Genomic DNA, 18,241 nt, shown 5'->3' on the forward strand with positions numbered 1-18,241 from the left:
ATATGTAGTGAGATAGAATAATAGTCAAAACAACAAAAAATACAAAATATAATACTAAAAAACACAATGTAATTACCACATGGTTCTTGGAAATCTTCTCAGAAGAAAACATCAGCTTTCTAACTCTTAAAATTATAATACACTTAATCCCACAATTCACACTGAAACTACAATATTCTTACCAAATAAAGTTAGATTTTACATATAATAATATCATAAAAAATTTAGTTTGTTATATGAGAGAATGAAAGTTTAATGGCGGACGGCGGAGGACATCGTTGTCGGGGGGGGGGGGGGGGGGGTTTTCATGATGAATACAAATAAATTGTAAATTTTAAATTACATACTTCAAATAACTTAATTAAATTGTTGTTTATTTATTATCTAAACTTTAAATATAAAGAAATTATAAATTTTTAAATCACAATTTATTCATATGCACTATGGTTTTTATTTTAAACAGCCCAAAAATTATAGAGAAACTTATGAGTGGGATAGACACAATTTTCAAGATGGAGGATCTCCGTTTGCGTTCAATTTGTACCATAGACTAATAGAGTTTCGTCTGCCTGATAATGACAGACATACAGATTAGTTGTAAGTGTTGCCATATCGCGTCATGAATTAGCAGTTTTATTCTTAATCTATGTTCAGTGGCTGAAATCATTTTTTACTTAAATGTAGCTCCGCGGGTCATTTTAAAAAAGAAGCCTGTGTTCTTCCAGGCTATGTTCTACAGCTACGCCAAATTTCAGCTAGATCCATGCAGCCGTTCTGGAGATACCTTCTAACATCCATCCAAACATCACATTTACAATATTAGTAAGACGTTTTGCCCCTCATGTGCCTTACTCTCTCGTCTATTTACAAAAGCAAAACCAAGTTTTGAATAAGTGCTTGTTCGTAGTTAATGCTCTAGTAATTAATTAATTTCTCCAACTCTATATTCCTTTATTATAATTCAAAAATAATAAGACAAACAATATGTCAAACATTTTATTTATAAGCCTTTCTCTGAGAAAATAAACGCTCAATTAAATTATTCTTAATAATAATGTTTGCGAATTCTAATTTCGCCTCCGCGTCCCCTTTCGTGTCGTCGGTTTTTTGAAAACGTCATCGTCTGTTTTCTTTTCAAAATCGTCATCATCTAAAAGATAAAAATACAATGACTTTTTAAAATGAGCTGGCAAATCAAATTAACAATAGTTTTTATATCACCCTATTTTGAAATTATAAACATTCTTGAAACTTAAGATATAAATTTACATTTACCTGAGTCTTCTGAATCAACCACCTGAGTTTTGTTCTTTGTGGCAGGTTTCCTTCGTGATTTTCTTAAGGTCTGCGGTGTTTGCGGTGGTTTGTTGGGTGGCTCATTCTATAAAAATTATGATGAATACAAAAATAAATCTGTTATTAACGTAAATTGCTTTTAAAGAAAAGTATAACAGTCGGCTAAGAGGTACTGTCGAGGAAGTTTGTTTATTATTCTTTGACGCTCGCTCGCAATTTGAGAATTTGTTAACAATATATTTGCTAAATTACAGCTTGATATTGACAGAGTTTTGTACGATAATCGACTTGAAAGTGAGAAGCGAAATATTTTTTTTAAGTGTACCTCCTCATCAGAACTGGAGTTGGACCGCCTCCTGCCGCGGCGGGGCGCCTTCCTAGGTGTGGGTTTAGGGGCTGCATGCTTGTCGGCGCCGTCACTGCCGTCTTTGTCACCTTCCTCCGCGTCCCGTACCGCGAAACATTCTTCTATCTTATCTCCCAGCTCTGTTACTAATGCCTGTTATAATATGTGTTTATTATTATTGAGCTCTGTCAACTTTTATTTGACTCTTGCAAACATTTAGAAATACTGCCTGGGCTATGGCACTCTAAAACTTGTAAAGTGAAAATAACATTTTCCACCCTAAAAATTGAGTTTGTTTTTATGTGAAGCTACGTAGATATAAACATACCTTTATTTCATTCTTGGCCATTTTGGATGTGTGGTTCATTAGTGCAGTGAAGGACTCCATGACTCCGGGGCAGTGCAGCTTGTCCTTATAGCAGTCCATGTTCTCTATCAGCTTCCTGAGCGAGCGCTCGTTATATGTGAACAAAGACAGACAGTATGCCAGGTCTCGCCATTGCCTTTCTTCTGTTGATAATTTGAACCGCTGACATAACTTCTCTACGAGAGCCTCCATTTGTCTGTCTTTCTGTATAAGTGATGTTATGTATCTGAAAATTGATAAGTTACTTTTAATTTATAGCGTCGAAAGAATGTACTGAATGGGTGCAGTAGTTTTAAGTTTTTTATTTTATAATAATACTTAGCTGAATACCTACTTCATGATATATCTGTACTGTTCTTCAGGCACATTTAATTCTGGATCACTGAGTCTTGATATAATGTCTGGCATAACATTATAGAGGGCGTTGCCTTTCTGCGACAGCTGCTTGAAGAACAGGCGCGTCATGGCGGTGACGCGAGCGTCCTTGTCAGCGCAGCACAGCGCCATGTCCGCTATCTGACCTTTGACGCGCACCATCTCGTGTAGTACTAAGAATGACAGCATCTTGACAGCGCATTGACGCACCTCGAGTTCTTCGTCACTCAAGCTGAAATATTTACAATTAAAGGAATAAGGTAAATGAGAGAGCCAGACGCGGAGAAAGAAAGTGAGGGAAATACACCCTCCACAATTTTCAGTAGTTATAATTTCTTTAACTGATTACTTACATATCGTAAATGTGATGAGTCCAAGGTTGCGTAAGATTTGGGAACCGTAATGTGAGATCTGCGAAGGCGATGGTCAGGTTTGTTCTCAACGCTACGTTCTTAGATTTCTTTAGAACTGTGACGATAAGTTGCAGACCTTCTTCACAAACACTGCTCGACACCAGCATGAATCTGTTATTTAAATATGATAATGATATTAAATATCCTAGTACTTATAATCGATGGTATCAAAAATCCAATACCATTGATCTTAGCAATGGATCGACTACATTCGCGATACGAACACTACTAAGTTACTGTACTAATAGCAAATTATATTTCAGGAACGTACGAAACGAATATTTAAAGATATGGCTTAAAGTTAGACTACAGGGTTTTATGATAAGCATGAGGTCAATGGGATAAAATTCCCTGTAATAGACATGTGCACCTGGTGTATGTGAGCGCGGCGGCGGCCTGCGCTTGGGGCGTGGTACGTGCGGGGTTGCTGAGAAGCCAGCGCAGTAGCGGCGTGTAGCGAGCCAGCGCAGCACCACCGGCAGCCACGTCGCGCTCGCACACCGCGCGCACGTACTCCGCGTCCGCGTCGTCAGCCACCGCGCCCTCCAACCCTGCCTCCTCCTCCGTCATCGTTGTGTTCACCTACGGATATATTACCATACCAAATCATTAAAAAATCTCTCGCAATATTGGAGAAGAAAAAAAGAGGATAAAATCAGAAATAAAGTAACGCAACATCTCCTTCCTCTGAATTTTTTAATCGAGGGTCGGTAAAACATGTTCTATCAACCATGACATTGGAATTCACTCCCTTCTCTCATACATTCTTCTTTAAATATCTTATGAATCAACATATCTTAAAAAAGTTGTGTATTACCGTAGAGGCTTTATTAGAGAGTACGCTGGCGGAGCGCTGACCGCGCGAGGAGGCGCTGGCGTTGCTGGCATTCATGAGCGTCTGTCGGCGCAGGTCGTCGCAGCGGCCGCGGCGGGCGGGCGTCGCGAACCCCACGCCCGCTTTCTTCTTGCGCTTCTCCTCCGCCTTCCTCTCCTCTCGCACCTGCACAATCACAAAATATATACAGAATATCTTACAGAAAACTCAGTCCTTTATTAGTCACTATAGTGCCGGCATATGAGCCGGTGCGAGGCGCTGCTGTCGCGGTTGTTTTTATCAAAAAACTAGTGAGCTGTCATTATTTAGTTTGTCTTATGCCCACCGAGTCATAATCCTTGTCGGTTTATACACAATTATACACGAAACCCTTAGTGGGGATTTTTCTGACACTGATTAAATTAATATTTCGAGCAAATGTGTAGGAAATTTAGCTGAAATAGAAATAAAAAACCCAAAATTAATACACGCTTGTTACCTGATTGCGTTTCCTAAGCTCGCTGTAGACTGTTATATCAAGATATATCAGCTGTTGCAGCGCAATATGACCCAGCGTGAACACGAATCGAATCAGGAGTTCCATTGGGACGCTTATTTCTTCCTCATTCTCCTTATCTTTCACTAGAACTTCTTCAATTTTCTTATACATTTCCACCAATAGCTTTTCACAGAGTACATCCGGGGTATCACATATAGCGTATACAAGATCAATAGAGTTCGCCGCAAACGATGTGAAGTTTTTAAACTTATTGAATACCTCCATTAAACTATCGAAAACTGAGTTCATTATGGAGTGATCTACGGGATATCTTTGTTCTTTCTTAGATAGTGATGACAATAATTGTACGCAGAAGTTTCTTGTTCTATAGTCGGCAGTAAGTCCATGTGTTTGTATGACTTCTAAGTTAGCAAGAGCAACCGAGGGCTTGGCTTTAGCGATCATTGTCAGTAGAGATAGTGCAGCGTAACTGTCCTCGTCTGTTGTACCATCGATTTTCTTTAAAAACATTTCCCAAAACACCTAAAAGAAAATATTTTATCATGATTTGACATATAATAGTAAATTTTTCGCATTAATTAGGTGGAAATATAATGTGGGTAAGGGAAACGGGCTAAAATTTGGTCTCTGGCACTAGATACGTCAAATTAAATTGATCAAAAAGTTTACAATCATGTCTTCTGTGTAGTGGTGGTGTGGGTTTTCAAAAATATTGCGGCTGTGGAGGGAGGCGTATAGCGCAACACGCTGCATACTTTGGGCTTGCGAAATCCATGAAAGGGCTAATACCTGTATAATAGAGGGAGTGATATCTTCCTTAGCGACCCACTTGTCGATGAGATGTTGTAGCGCCAGCGCGCTGCCGAGGTCGACGTGCGCCACCAACGTGACGAGGTTCTTGGCGATGGTGAAGGCTCGCGCACGCTCCGCCCGAGTCTCGCACTCCAGGTACATCTCTCTGTATGCTCGCTCTACTGATTCACGTTTGTCCTGGTAATCATGGAAACAAAGAAAAAACGTTGTATTCTATAAAACATTCATTGGACACATTGATTTTGTGTCAATTGATGCATGAGTTGTACTGTTTTTTTTGACTGTATAAGCAATTTAACATTTAAAATACTGTACAAATTAAAAATATAGTAAGATACATATACTCTTCAATAAAAACAGATAGAATGTAGGTATTATTCTAATAAAAACATAGAGGTGTCATATTAACTAATTTTACATACTTACTTGGTCTGGTGACCATACAAGTAGCAACATATTGGCTACGCCCACTTTAGCCGACTCTATGTTGAAGTGGTGAGCGGTCGTGAAGAAGTCGATGGCCTCGCTCACATCTCCAGCTTGTTTAGACATAAGCAATGAATTCACAAGAGGGACAGCCTCCGATATCATCCTACAGAAGTGTATAGATTCCTGCAGGAAGGCTACGATGCTCTCTTTCTCTTCCACACGTTTGTATAGCGCTAGCTCGTTCTCGCATTGCTGCGTCGATGATATGGATTGTCGCCGGTCGGGGATTATGAAAATGTTACGAAGCAATGCGACGAAGTAATCAATCTAAAAATCAATTTTTTCAATATTAGTAATAGTATTGTTATTTTCTTGTAAGAACAAAAGGTATTTTTCGGATAGTCTATTTAGAAAAATTTCACAACATACAGTAGAAAAGTTGTAACACGTGACTAAAAAAAAAATAGCCACAACTCCACTGCATACAAAATCTTAGTTCTAACTACATATATGATAAAAAAATATATTTTCAGTCACACCTGATCACTTTTAGGCATATCGCATCTGAGTAGTTTAGCATCTGGATACTGCCTCTCCGTGTGCTTGACTATTAAATAAGCTTTAAAATAGTTCTTCTCTTTTAAACTACGACGTATCGCATCATATAGGTTCTCAACCGTCGCCTGCGACAACTCAGGCTCGTCCTGTGTAAGTGTATCCATTTTCTCTTTAATCGTATCTATAACATCTTTCTCGATTTTATCCCATTTTTTTATTAGTCCTGGGTCCGGCCCTGGATTTAATTTCTTTTGTAGATCATCTAATATTTTCTGCTCATTAGCTAATTGTTCTTCTAAAACATCTAATTTCAATTGAGCAGAGAATGGATTGCATTCAAGGAAAACCTGAAAAAGTACGAACATTTTAATTAGACACGGACATTTAAGACTCTTTTTAGCCGACTTCAAAAAGAACTCCATCTTTTTGAAGTCGGTTATCAATTCGTTTGTAATTTTATAAAAAACGATATATATAAAATGGGCAAATCCCTGTGAAATAAATGACGTTTTTTTTTAATTTTAAGGATATTTTCTTCAACCGCTTTTCGCGAACGGTAAAAGCACAAATAGCGAAACGAAAAAATTGATTAGTTTTATGTTTTCTTGTTAATTACCTTAAGCAGTTGTATAGCCGCCTTCCTGACTAAAGCAGCTTTATCTTTCAATCGGCCGATGGCTCGCTCCAGCACCGCGTGCTGTCGGCCCACCGGCACGTTGTTCTCTCTTTGTAACCGCGACCAGAACTGAAGTACCTATTTCATAATAATAGTAAGGTTAACGACCAAAACAAAACATTTTTCCCAATATCGGTCTAACAGGGATCCTCAGTATTAAAAAAAAACACACAAACGAATTAAGACTCCTTTTTGAAGTCGGTTAAAAAATTAAGTACAACGCCATCTATGTGCCTGTTTTTTTACCGAAGCTTAATATACAACTTGAAGTCTAATTATCAGGAAGAATATCATTTAATTAATACTTACCATAATTTTTTTTGATGCCCATTTGTAAAATACATTAGGTACTGTGTGTGTGTGTGCATTAAAAGTTTTGCAGCAGTTTGTGCAGCGCCCCTATCGGGCATAAACTACACCAAAAATCGCATACAAATTTCGACATATTTGACTATAGCCCTGCTTTTTTACCTTATGTCGCACGTATGCGGAGAGATCGTGCATGTGGTCGTACAGGTCGTCGAGGAACTCATCCCGTTGCGCGCGCTGCTCCTCCTCCAGCCCCTCACCGCGCAGCTCCACGCTCACCACCTCGCACATCATGCCCAGCACTGTTATACGCAGAGTATAGCTCTGCAAACACAACACACTAAATTATACAAACGATTAAATAACAGTGACTATTATATTTATAAAAGTTTTGAAACCAAAACTAGTAACATAATAGGACATAATTAAATTGGGTCAAAATGCTAGGATATAGTTCAATTCTCTAACTTCTTGTAGTCATTATGTCTTTTGGCACTTCTAATTCAGGTTCGTAATAAAAAGTCTCAAACTTTTTAAGATATACAAAATCTATTTTTTTTCATATTAGTAAAGTGCAAAATTTTACCTCATCAGTTTCTAAATAAGGTTGTAATGTTGAGATAGCCTTTATCATTTCTTTGGGCAGTTCTTTAGTGAGCTCCAATAGAAAGGCGCCGTAGTTCCTGGCGGCGCCCTGCTCCGTACCCATCCCTCCTGCATCCTCTTCCGTTGATGCTAATGATACTTCTATTTCACGCACCTTAAAATTACAAGATAAAACAAAATACATGTATACATGTATTATATTTATTTTATCCATTAATAATCATATATCACTAAACAAATACTTGAAGATAAGAACTTACCATTTGAGGTCCAAAGGTGCCAAGTCCGAAATTTTTCGTCAACTGTACAACACCTGCACAAATCGGTGATACAGCATGTTCTACAATTTCTAAAATCTAAAAAAAAACAAAGAAAAAAGGTATAACATGATTCAAAAGTCATATTTATTTTATTTAATAATTATTTTATGTATTTGTATACCTGAACTAATTTAATAAGGCAGGCAGTACCATGGTTGTACTTTTTTACCAACACTCCTAGCACTTGGAACACAGTGTCTCTAACAGTTTTGTTTTTTATAATTTGCTCCTCCAATGCCTTGTAGCAGGGGTAAGCTACCATACTGCAAAAAAAGTAATTTAAATTCTAACATATTAAGAGTGAAGAGACTTTTAATTAAACATGCTAAGAAACTAGAGCCATGGAAACACAAAGGTGATTTTAAATGCCCAAATAATATACTCAATATTAAGTGGGTAGTGAATTTAATTCTTTTACTATACATTTATGTAAAAAGAAAATAGTACACTCACACAACAAAGTTGTCTTCAGCCAGTGGTGGATCCCACAGGCGTGACAGGGGCTGCTGGACCAACATGTGCAGTGCCACTAAAGCCTCCAGTTTGTCAGACTCTGTCCAACCACAAAATTCCTCATCTGTATTCTTTGCTTTACCTTTCTTACCTAATGTCAGCTTTGTAGAATTCTACAACAATAACTAAAACAATCAATCTTACTAATATTATAAAGGAAAAAACTTCAATAAATATATGAATGTTTGTTAGAATGTACTGAATAATCTGGATGAATTTGGTACAGATGTAGAATGTGGTACAGAAGTATGGATAGGCTTATTGTGGATGTAAACTAGTGTTAAAATTAAGTAATAAGCATATTAATTTAAATTAATTATTACATAGTACAGGAAAAAATTATGGCAAAACTTTTAAGTAATAAAGAGAAAAACAACATACATCAGCAGTAAGTTTAGCATCCTTTGTTTTCATTATTTCTGTAAATAAATACATGACCATCTTCACAATATTCAGATATTTGCATCTTATTTCAGTAGCTATTTCTTGTTCTTGAAAAATGACTTCCAACTGATTGCAAAGACATTTCACTGTTCTGAGAATGTGTTCATACCCTAAAATGAAATTTTAAGATTGTTAAGCAGCTCGACGTGTTATCATGTCATCATAATAATTGATATTGCAAAATGAGATTCTTCGTTCTTGTTTTCAAATGGATAATGAAAGTATTTACCTTTGTTTATAACATTCCATTCCAGTTTTGTTCCATGTACAATTACGGAGAAATATGTATCAAAATGTTCTAAAATATATTCCACTCCGTCCGAATTGTAGGCGCGCGCAGCATCTGTTATAAGTTGAATGTAAATTCAGTAAACAACTAAGTGATAAGTAATTGTTAAATTACAAATAGTTTGTAACGAATATACTGACCCTGTAGTTTTGATAGTAAAATCCTAGGTTGGACCACATCCTCAACATGGTATTGTCCACTGGAAGATTCCAAAAGCTCATCTTTTTGCAAAGGTATTGAAAATTCAAAATTCATTTTTAGTTTCATTCGAACTTGAACGCATTAACGACATTTTGTTTGAAAATATGTCAAAGCCAGTTTGACATTACTTTCTTAAATAAACGCTTGTGATTGGCTCATTTTATCATAGAGTAAATAAAATCCCCATGGGTATTGGACAAAAAATCATCACTGTATGTTCCAGGCCGAACTTTGCTGAACGAAATTTTTTTACATGCTTTCAAGATGCAAACATGAAAAGCTTTTTTTTTATTTTTGTTACGAATAATACAAGTTTTATATGTAAAATACAAGAACAAAAATACTTTGACGTTCTATTCTGTACGAAATAATTATTGCGACTGGTATGCTTTTTGACACGTTTATACAGCGAGTTAAACGTCAAGTGACATGTAACGTAAACGTCATCGACTTTCAAGTTTGGCTGCTGTTTCTCTTCTGTCTTGTCAGCTGTGATTAGGTTACACGTTGCACTTAAACATACCGATAATTATTTATTCTTGAGCAGTGTATTAATAAGGTGTTTATTTGATATAGCAGAATAATATTAAGTTCACAAAATGTCCGGAAAAGGTAATAAAGCTTTTACAAAAGAGGAGGAACTTCTGCTTCAAGATTTCAGCAGAAATGTGTCAACGAAATCTTCAGCATTATTCTATGGCAATGCATTTATTGTTTCTGCGATTCCTATTTGTAAGTATAGCTGCTTCTTTTGTTTAATTTGGCCAAACACTTCTTGTTTATACAGTATTTCATACATAAATCCATGTTTCAAAGAGTGTAAGAAAGTTTATACAAAGTGAAAGTTATGACTTAAAGAATTAATTGTGACTATTTATTGTATCTTACGTTGATTAACATTCATATATTTTGTAAATTTCAGGGCTGTTTTGGAGAGTACATGCTTTGGAAGTGAGCCCTTCACTTGCATGGTTTGGTGTGGTAACAACTGCCAGCACTTGGTTGTTAGCCTTAGCTTACCGTAATACTAAGTTCCAGCTGAAGCACCGCGTGGCTGTACGCCGGGAAGACGCAGTCGCTAGGGAGATGACCAGGAAGTTGGCTGATGATAAGAAAATGAGCAGAAAAGAAAAAGATGAGAGGTAAGATATGGCCAATAACTAATCTTGGCTAAAAGACTTTGACTTAGTTCATTTACCTTTTAAATCTACCCGATATATAAAAAAAATATCCAACTCAATGTAATATGTATGTAGTTCCCTATTATAAAATGTTATTTAATTTAAGATGACAGTTGAATAATGTTATGGGTACATGGAACAATTACTATATTTGCATTTATTTCATTGTATATTATTCTGACAATTCCTTCAATTTGTTTTCCAGAATTCTTTGGAAGAAGAATGAAGTGGCTGACTATGAGGCAACAACTTTCTCCATCTTCTACAACAATGCATTGTTCCTGACAATTGTGATCCTGAGCAGTTTCTACATTCTACGCTCATTCACACCAACTGTGTATCCTTTTTATAAATACAACTGATGTTTTATAACTAACAGATTCCATGTTACTACAAATTTTCCATATAAAAGTGAACTCACTGTTGATGGAACTAAATGTGAATTAACATTTCAGTTAACCCTCATAGCTGATTCTTAATTATTTAAACATATCTTTTATTACAGGAAATAACTTTTTAATAAAAATTAGCTTTTAAGTTTCGTGATGAAGAGCATTTAGTATGACTAATTGTGCTGTAATTATAAATTTTCTTATAAGAAAAAAATGTATAATTTAGAATATATAATATTTCAAACTTAAGTGACAAAATACCTGTCCACTAGTAATTAGAAGAAGAGAGACATAATACCTCCTTTATCTTACCTTTATTTAACATTTCTTCATTAGTTTGCATCTAACCAGTATTATATCTTCAAGGTTGAATGTCTGATAGTAATGTTAATTCAATTAAGCACTAATTAAGTTTAACTTCTTCTAATTCAGTTCGTTAAGTATGCATGCTCTATATATCTATAGTGCATCTTTCAATCCATCTACTTTAAACATTTTGTTGAAAATGTTTTGGGACACTTGCATATAATATTATGCATAGACTGGCAGACAAAATGCCATCATTTTGGTATCATTCCCTTTTACATTGTGTCATTTAATACCATTCTTGTATGTCTTTACAATATTTGGGTTATATAACTTACCTGAAACATAAATTCCTTAATATTTTCGTACAGTAATTATATTGTATCTTTAACAGCGGCGTCTGGATTTTTAGCACTGTTGTCCACAGGAACAAAATGAAGATTGATGACTGAGTGATGTGCTTTAGATGCCTGATCCGCACAAATATCGAGGCACAACACACCAGAGTCTATACTCAATTTTAAGTTATTTAAGTGATGTGCTCTTTATGGTCGCATTCTGTTAATAGATTTAATTTTAACATAATAAATGAAAAGATTTTTAAACAGTCTATCGTTTTATTTACAATCGTCTAGAAAAGTATAACTTATAAAATAATCTTACATTTATTTTAGTAAATACAAAAGGACAGGGGATTTCCAAACTAATTAGGGTGGGTTGAATTTTAAGTATAAATCACAAAATGTCATTTTTAAAGTTTTCTTGACTTGCTATTGCTTAAATACAACTCTATTTACAATCCACAGCAAGGCAATGTTCCTTGTAACACATTTTCACTGCAAATACGTTCGCTTGGTACTTTGCCAACATTTCTTTGATAATAATCTTGGTTGGCTTCCTCGTGCTATTAACATATACAATCGTAGACAATCAAGAATTTATAAAGAATGCTTTTGTTGTTATGATCGATGCCAGTGGCATACTTCTTAACGGTTAACATTGAGATTAGAAATGATTTTGGCATGGAGGGGTTTTTTCGACTGGGTTAGCAGTCGGGCTGTCAAATCTCAGTGTTCTCTTGTGGAACGTTGGTTTGTCAGTGGCTCAGTACATCATGCCGACGTGCAGCGGCTCCGAGCGCTGGAAGAAGACGTTGGGGTTGCTGCTGAAGGTGGGCTCGACGCTCGTGTACACGTTGCCCTCCTCCGGTCGCATCATCACGCCTGTATACAAAATAAACACTTATCAAAATAAATTTAAATAACTATAGATATACTTGGATCATAATCTTATAGCAGTCCATCTGCTCATTTGACTTATTTTTCTTATTTGGCTTGATTTCGTCGTTTTCAAATATTTTTGCGCTATCTGGTGAGAAATTCTTTTACTTAACTATAGTACAATAGTGAGAAAACATTGTGCTTGAAATTAGAATTACCTGGTGGAAGTAGATAATTATAAGGTGGATAATTATATTGGTAGTGCATAAGAGGGTGCGGGGGGTAGTGCGGCGGAGAGCACAAGGGGCGTGCGTGCAGGTGCGAGCTCGCGAACATGGCGCCGTATGGATCTGCAATCATAAGGCGGTGAGCTGCGATCAAATCGTGCGTGGAAGCGCTAGATCTTACGTATTAGCGCGCCGTAGATACTTAACTAACCGGCTTGCTGAGCTGGGGGCTCCTTGCGGTCGAGCATCCCAGGCTGCGACGGCGCGGGTGCCCCGGCCGACACCATGCCATACTTCACGGGCTTAAAGTGGAAAAAGGAAGGCGAGTAGCCGGAACCACCAGCGCCCAGCGAGCTAAGTCCCTCCTCCCGGTCTGCGTCCCACCGGCCCTCTCGGCCTAGCGCCGCCAACCTTCGTCCTTTGGGAGCGAACATCAATGCGAACACGACGACGCAGGTGGCGAGCAAACCGGCGGCCACGCACACGTCACGGTGCGGCTCCGGTGCGCCGAGCGCCGCCGCCACCCAGCACACCCACACCGCAGCTGTCGCACCGCTGGCTCCAGCGATGTGCGTCGCCTCCCGGTAGTTATCGCGGATGCCACGTGATCGTAAGGCGACGCCGCACACCACCGCGATCAAAAAGGCGGAGTAACATAACGATAACAGGAGGTCCGAGAGCGCGGAGTCGCAGCGCGCACCGCCGGCAGCGACCCGAGGCGGAGAGCTGCCGAGCCACTGCGCGCCTATCGCGACTTGTATCATCACAGCGAAAAACAGAAGCAGTCCTTGATACGCCGCAGGAAGGTATACGCCGCCATTTAAACTTAACAAGAAAACGCATTTAACTAGTAGCGACGCAAAAACGATAACGTAAGCGACACCTGTGCCGAAGCGAACCGCACCACACGTGAAAGCGTTCGGAGTCGCAGTGTAGAGCGCCGCGGTCGCGGCACTGAAGAACAGTCCACACAGTAATGTTTGACCCAGCAGCAAATGACGTTGATTCGGTGCCTTTCGGCTGGCACCCCAAACTATAAAAACTTCAAATCCACCAAGAGTTAACATGCTAACACACGCGATCGCCAGTATCGGCACAGCCCAAGCCTCTGATCGTAATGGACCTACGGAAGCTATTTTTGGTATCGTCTGTATAGTATTATTTCTGGGCACTTTAGAAATGGATGTTTTAGAAATGATAACGGGACGTGACGACGTCGCTGGCGGCTTTGAGGAGGTGCGTTCAGGAATAACGAAGTACTCGGTGCTCATTTCGAGACGATGTGCTTCTGTGCGCACGGGCCGGCGCGGTGGCGGCGCCGGCTCGGGCGGCTTCTCTTCTTCCTCTTCGGATCGGTGATGGCTGTCGTAGTCTTGAACGTAGTCCTCGTAGTCGTCGTCGGCGTAGTGACGTGCCGATGGCGCATGGCGAGGCGCGTAGGCCGCCGGGACGCGCGGCGCTAGTCGGTCGCCGAAGCGGGCGGCGCCGGCCTCCGCCAGGGCCGCCAGCGCCGCCGAGAGCAACAGCGCGCGCACCGCGGTTGCCATCAAGCCGTCCCGGCCGCGACTGCCATGCCTTCAGCCCTCAGCCCTCACCGCTGGCACATCCGCACTGCATACGCTGGCCCTGCGGACAAAACGTCCCGTCAGTCATGCACCAAATATCTGAGGTCGCATAGCAACGTCTCGACTTTGAGATAACCAAACAAAGAATCTCCCGGCCGAACCGGTTTGTCGGCTTGCAACTCTAGGGACCCTAACTTTGCCGATTTGGAATTCATTCTTGTTTTATTTAAGTCTACAATGTATCCAATGGGCACTAAATTTTAAGATATCTTATAGATACAGCCTCTAAAGGAACAATCGAAGCTTTTTATGGGATCTTGCTTGTATAATATATTGGTATCTACCAGCTATTTATTTTCTTTTTTTTCGCGTAACCAATGTTTTATATTATATGCAAGTAGTGTTGTTGCGCTTAGATTTAGGTAATTAAAATTCAGGCAAAATTGTGTGATAAGCAAATTCGTACAAAAAATAGATTAAAAATTAATATCGACAACGAAATACGGATTGTTTGTTTGTAACACATTGAAGAAATAAAAAGGCGACAGTTAGTATGATTCAATAAATATAAAAAAATGCGCAGAGCTGGCAATATGTTGATTTTATGGGTTGTTATGTTACTTTTACTATTATAAAAATTAGCATTTAAAGATGTTTACCAGAAATTATGTTATATTTACATTTTTATCGCACCACAATCTAATTATTAAATTTTATGATTGTTTTAGAGGTTTCTTTAGCGGAGAGAGTGGCACCTACACATTCTTAGAGATCTACCTTACTAATAATATAAATGCGAAAGTTTAGATGGATGGATGAATTGATGGATGCTTGTTAGAAGTTATCTACGTAACGGCTTAACGGATCTTGATGAAATTTGGCGCAGATGCCAGCCTGGAAGAACACGTATGTTACTTATTAAGTTTTTTTTTAAATTTCGCGCTGACGGAATCGCGGTTGACAGCTACTTATCTATAACATTTAAATTTCTCGTGTTTTAAATTGTTTCTTGATTCAATAATTAATACAATTTGAGCGACAGAACCGAACAAGGCATTAGAAAAGCTGCTGTAAAAGAGTAGGTGATATTAAATACGAAAATCGATGATAGGCAATTTTAGAAGAATTATGACGTTTTATTTTAATTATAAATTTAATTATGGACTTTTATGTAATAGCGTTTTACAGTACTTTTCTACCGCTAAGGGTACATTCAATGCATAGATAAAACTAGCGAAACATGTTACACGCTATTATGACATACCGTAGAAGACTGCCAAGTATAGAAAACGATTCAAGCCGTACCTGCAACTTAATAAGGGTGCTTACAAACGAAGATAGCAGGAATCTAACCGTTATAAGTTTTTCTGTTCCGTTATTAAGCTCTTTAATCGTTTAATTTATACGTATTTTTCACCTTTCAATGCAGTTTATTTTAGCAAAAAAACTATATGTACATGGTACTTGATATCTTCAGACTGGTTTGCGGTTAGTTAAAAATTATAATAAATGTTGATGATTTTTATATTAAAGTTGAGATTCTTAAACAGCATTCCGTTTGGCAGATTACACTTCAATATAATGTTAACTGAATAGTTTGTTTTAGGATGCACTTCGACGTTTACACATTAATCACGACCACTGGGTATAATTTAATTTGTTTCATTATCTAGAAGACAACGATACATTTCGTAATCCTATTTTTTGTGTTTTTTTTTATTTGATCAAACTAAGTGAAATACGAATATTTTTTAATTGAAAGTTGAATCTGTATTGAGACAGCCCTAGCGACATCTGACGCGACACAGCAGCGACGTCTGACCGGATCGGGGCAATGAACGTATTAATTCGCATCCCCTGAAGGCATAGAACATAGAACATGGCATTGGTACATATTGCGTGTAGGAAAAAACCCCTCGCACTGGTTAGAGTTTTTTTTTGTTCAACTAAAGATTCAGGTTTTGTAGCGAACTACTTACATTATAAAATTCATCGATGCTCATCATATTCCTGGGATCACGTCAAGTTAAAAAAGTTGATTTTTTTTTAAAGAATGAGATGAAAATGCAAAAGACATGTAATGATAATATTTTAAAAGCATAAACCCTTTTTTTGCGCAAGAGTATAAGCAACAAATGCATAGTGTGGATAAATTAATTTACATTTTTTAAATCACATCATAATTATGCGTGAATTTACTCTTTGGATCGTTAAAGAACAATAAACCAATAAGAAGGGCCCTCGATGGGCTCGAAACTAGTCGGTGCCGCCACCGGACGTATATACGTTAGTGTTTAGCCGTTTTTATATAAGTTTATTATAATATCTCACGAAAGTTTGAATAATAAAACATTGTTTGTATTTAATAAATTGTGAACTTAGCGTATTACTAGCAAACACCGTACTGTTAAATAGATGCTGCAAATAAAGTAATATTATAAAATGTGTTAGAAAGACTCCCTCCTTAATATTTCCTAGACAGCTTTTGGTTTATTGCGGCTCGTTATCGACCGAGGTTCAATTTATCCAAATTTGGCGCGCACGACGTCGGCTTCGACTTCGTAGAGGAGATATTTAAGGTTATTTACTCGCGAATTTCTATCTATAAAAGGTAAGACAGATAAGAAAATAGATTGTATAAGAGTTTATGAAGCCGCGTCGTGACTTTGAACTTAAAGCGAGTACTGTGAGATTTGGAGCTGAAATAACGGGAAGCAATTTCGTGAACCTCTCGGGGAGAACCGAATCGAGCGACGGCTGCGAACAAACGAAACGCAACGGTATTACGTGGTGTTATCTTAATCGCATCTTTATCTTTTACCACCAAAGGAGTTGTTGATGATTTGCTATCAGACAGGTCAAAAGAATAAACAGACTATCCTGTAATTATCTTAACTCCTTAGATTGCGAATTAGATTTCCAGATAACCAAACTAATAATTACTAGATGTACACTTAAGAAATAATCTATTCCATTTGTTTCCATTACAACTATGTTCTATAAGTAAAGTTAAAATAAAAAAAACTTTTTCAAGTCTGCGGACAATAAACGTACAATCAGAAAAGTTACACAAACATTGTACAAAAATATATCGAAACGATTGTATGAGGACGGTGCAATTTATTTTGTAATACAGAACAGTATAAGCTCTGAGCACGCGAAACTGTTTCCGTCCGTTTAGATTTCATTCGTAGCACGCAACTATGAATATGTAATGAAGGTGTGATCGTTGTTCTAGTCATGTAAGGTAGCCAAGTAATTGCCAAATTTGGGATTTTGTTCATAGAATTATAGCTAGTCAATGTACGTCAAAATATAAGACAGTTTATTTTCAGGATTTATGCTATGTTTTTTAGCATTGGAACTCCAAGTGGGTTTCGCTCAAAACTTAGGATTGCGTATTTTTTTAAATAGCCTTTGTCCTTTTCTATTGTTCTCATAAATTGCGTCATATTACCTGGTCCTAATAATTTTGATGATATCAAATTTTAATATAAATTCAAGAGAATTAAAACAATTAGTTCTTAAACAATATAGATAAGTTGCTAAACTAAATATTAAAGAATGGAATGGAATGTTTAGATGAATTGAATGACCTATATGCAATCCTTGAACTTATATAATAATAATCTATTAATCTATTTATTAAAACCATCTCATCTGTTTGTCAATGTAGGTACTGGTCATTATAGTATAGCTTCGCTTCGACATACAATTTGGCGGGTCTTTACAATGATCCTGGGCAAATTTAAAACGGGCTGAAATCACAATCCGTCAGTGTCACATACAAATGTAATTCAAAATTTTAATCGGGACTATTTTAAACTAATGATAATAGTTGGTAGCCTACTATCTTAGCGTTTAAATGTCAGTTACATAAATTGCACCAGGTGTTCATATCTGTTGTGAAACTTTTGTTCATTTCATGTGTGGGATACTGTCGTAATAAATAATTATAACCACAACTAGATTACTATCAATGCGAGCTGTTATTTGTCCGATTATGTTTCATGACCACCTATTATGTAATCCATTGTAAGTCAAAACATTTAATTCATCAT

General features: G+C 37.5%; 3 protein-coding genes across 4 annotated transcripts in view; 1 reads left to right on the forward strand and 2 right to left on the reverse strand.

Annotated features, from left to right (window-relative positions):
- Positions 1-995: 995 nt before the first annotated feature.
- Cap-D2 (CAP-D2 condensin subunit) lies at positions 996-9,406 on the reverse strand. The gene is made up of 21 exons (XM_013309745.1): positions 9,229-9,406; positions 9,029-9,142; positions 8,737-8,909; positions 8,296-8,468; positions 7,964-8,105; positions 7,783-7,878; positions 7,503-7,676; positions 7,079-7,240; positions 6,548-6,685; positions 5,913-6,278; positions 5,371-5,700; positions 4,921-5,121; positions 4,111-4,653; positions 3,615-3,797; positions 3,168-3,379; positions 2,738-2,908; positions 2,344-2,616; positions 1,971-2,235; positions 1,622-1,795; positions 1,276-1,381; positions 996-1,150 (listed from the first exon to the last, which is right to left on the reverse strand). Exons 1-21 carry the CDS (start codon positions 9,353-9,355, stop codon positions 1,068-1,070), a joined length of 4,206 nt encoding a protein of 1,401 aa, XP_013165199.1. The 5' UTR covers positions 9,356-9,406; the 3' UTR covers positions 996-1,067.
- A 395-nt stretch (positions 9,407-9,801) lies between these two features.
- LOC106115951 (translocon-associated protein subunit gamma) lies at positions 9,802-11,773 on the forward strand. The gene is given in 4 exon segments (NM_001312245.1): positions 9,802-10,021; positions 10,212-10,431; positions 10,676-10,807; positions 11,540-11,773. Coding segments are annotated over 4 exon segments (552 nt in total). The 5' UTR covers positions 9,802-9,888; the 3' UTR covers positions 11,607-11,773.
- A 140-nt stretch (positions 11,774-11,913) lies between these two features.
- The window catches only part of LOC106115950 (metabotropic glutamate receptor 6), a 9,583-nt gene continuing 3,255 nt past the window's right edge, over positions 11,914-18,241 (reverse strand). The window contains exons 2-4 of one of the 2 annotated variants that reach the window (XM_013309614.1): positions 12,827-14,241; positions 12,607-12,738; positions 11,914-12,391 (exon numbers count right to left, since the gene is read on the reverse strand). In XM_013309614.1, the coding sequence (XP_013165068.1) occupies positions 12,273-12,391; positions 12,607-12,738; positions 12,827-14,162 (1,587 nt within the window). In that variant the 5' untranslated portion in view covers positions 14,163-14,241 and the 3' untranslated portion in view covers positions 11,914-12,272. Of the gene's footprint in view, positions 12,392-12,606; positions 12,739-12,821; positions 14,242-18,241 lie in introns of those variants that run through there. The other variant, XM_013309615.1, reaches the window with a different exon arrangement.

This window comes from Papilio xuthus, unplaced genomic scaffold (genome assembly GCF_000836235.2).
Source record: "Papilio xuthus unplaced genomic scaffold, Pxut_1.1 DF827777.1, whole genome shotgun sequence".
In the NCBI taxonomy this organism is placed as follows: domain Eukaryota; kingdom Metazoa; phylum Arthropoda; class Insecta; order Lepidoptera; family Papilionidae; genus Papilio; species Papilio xuthus.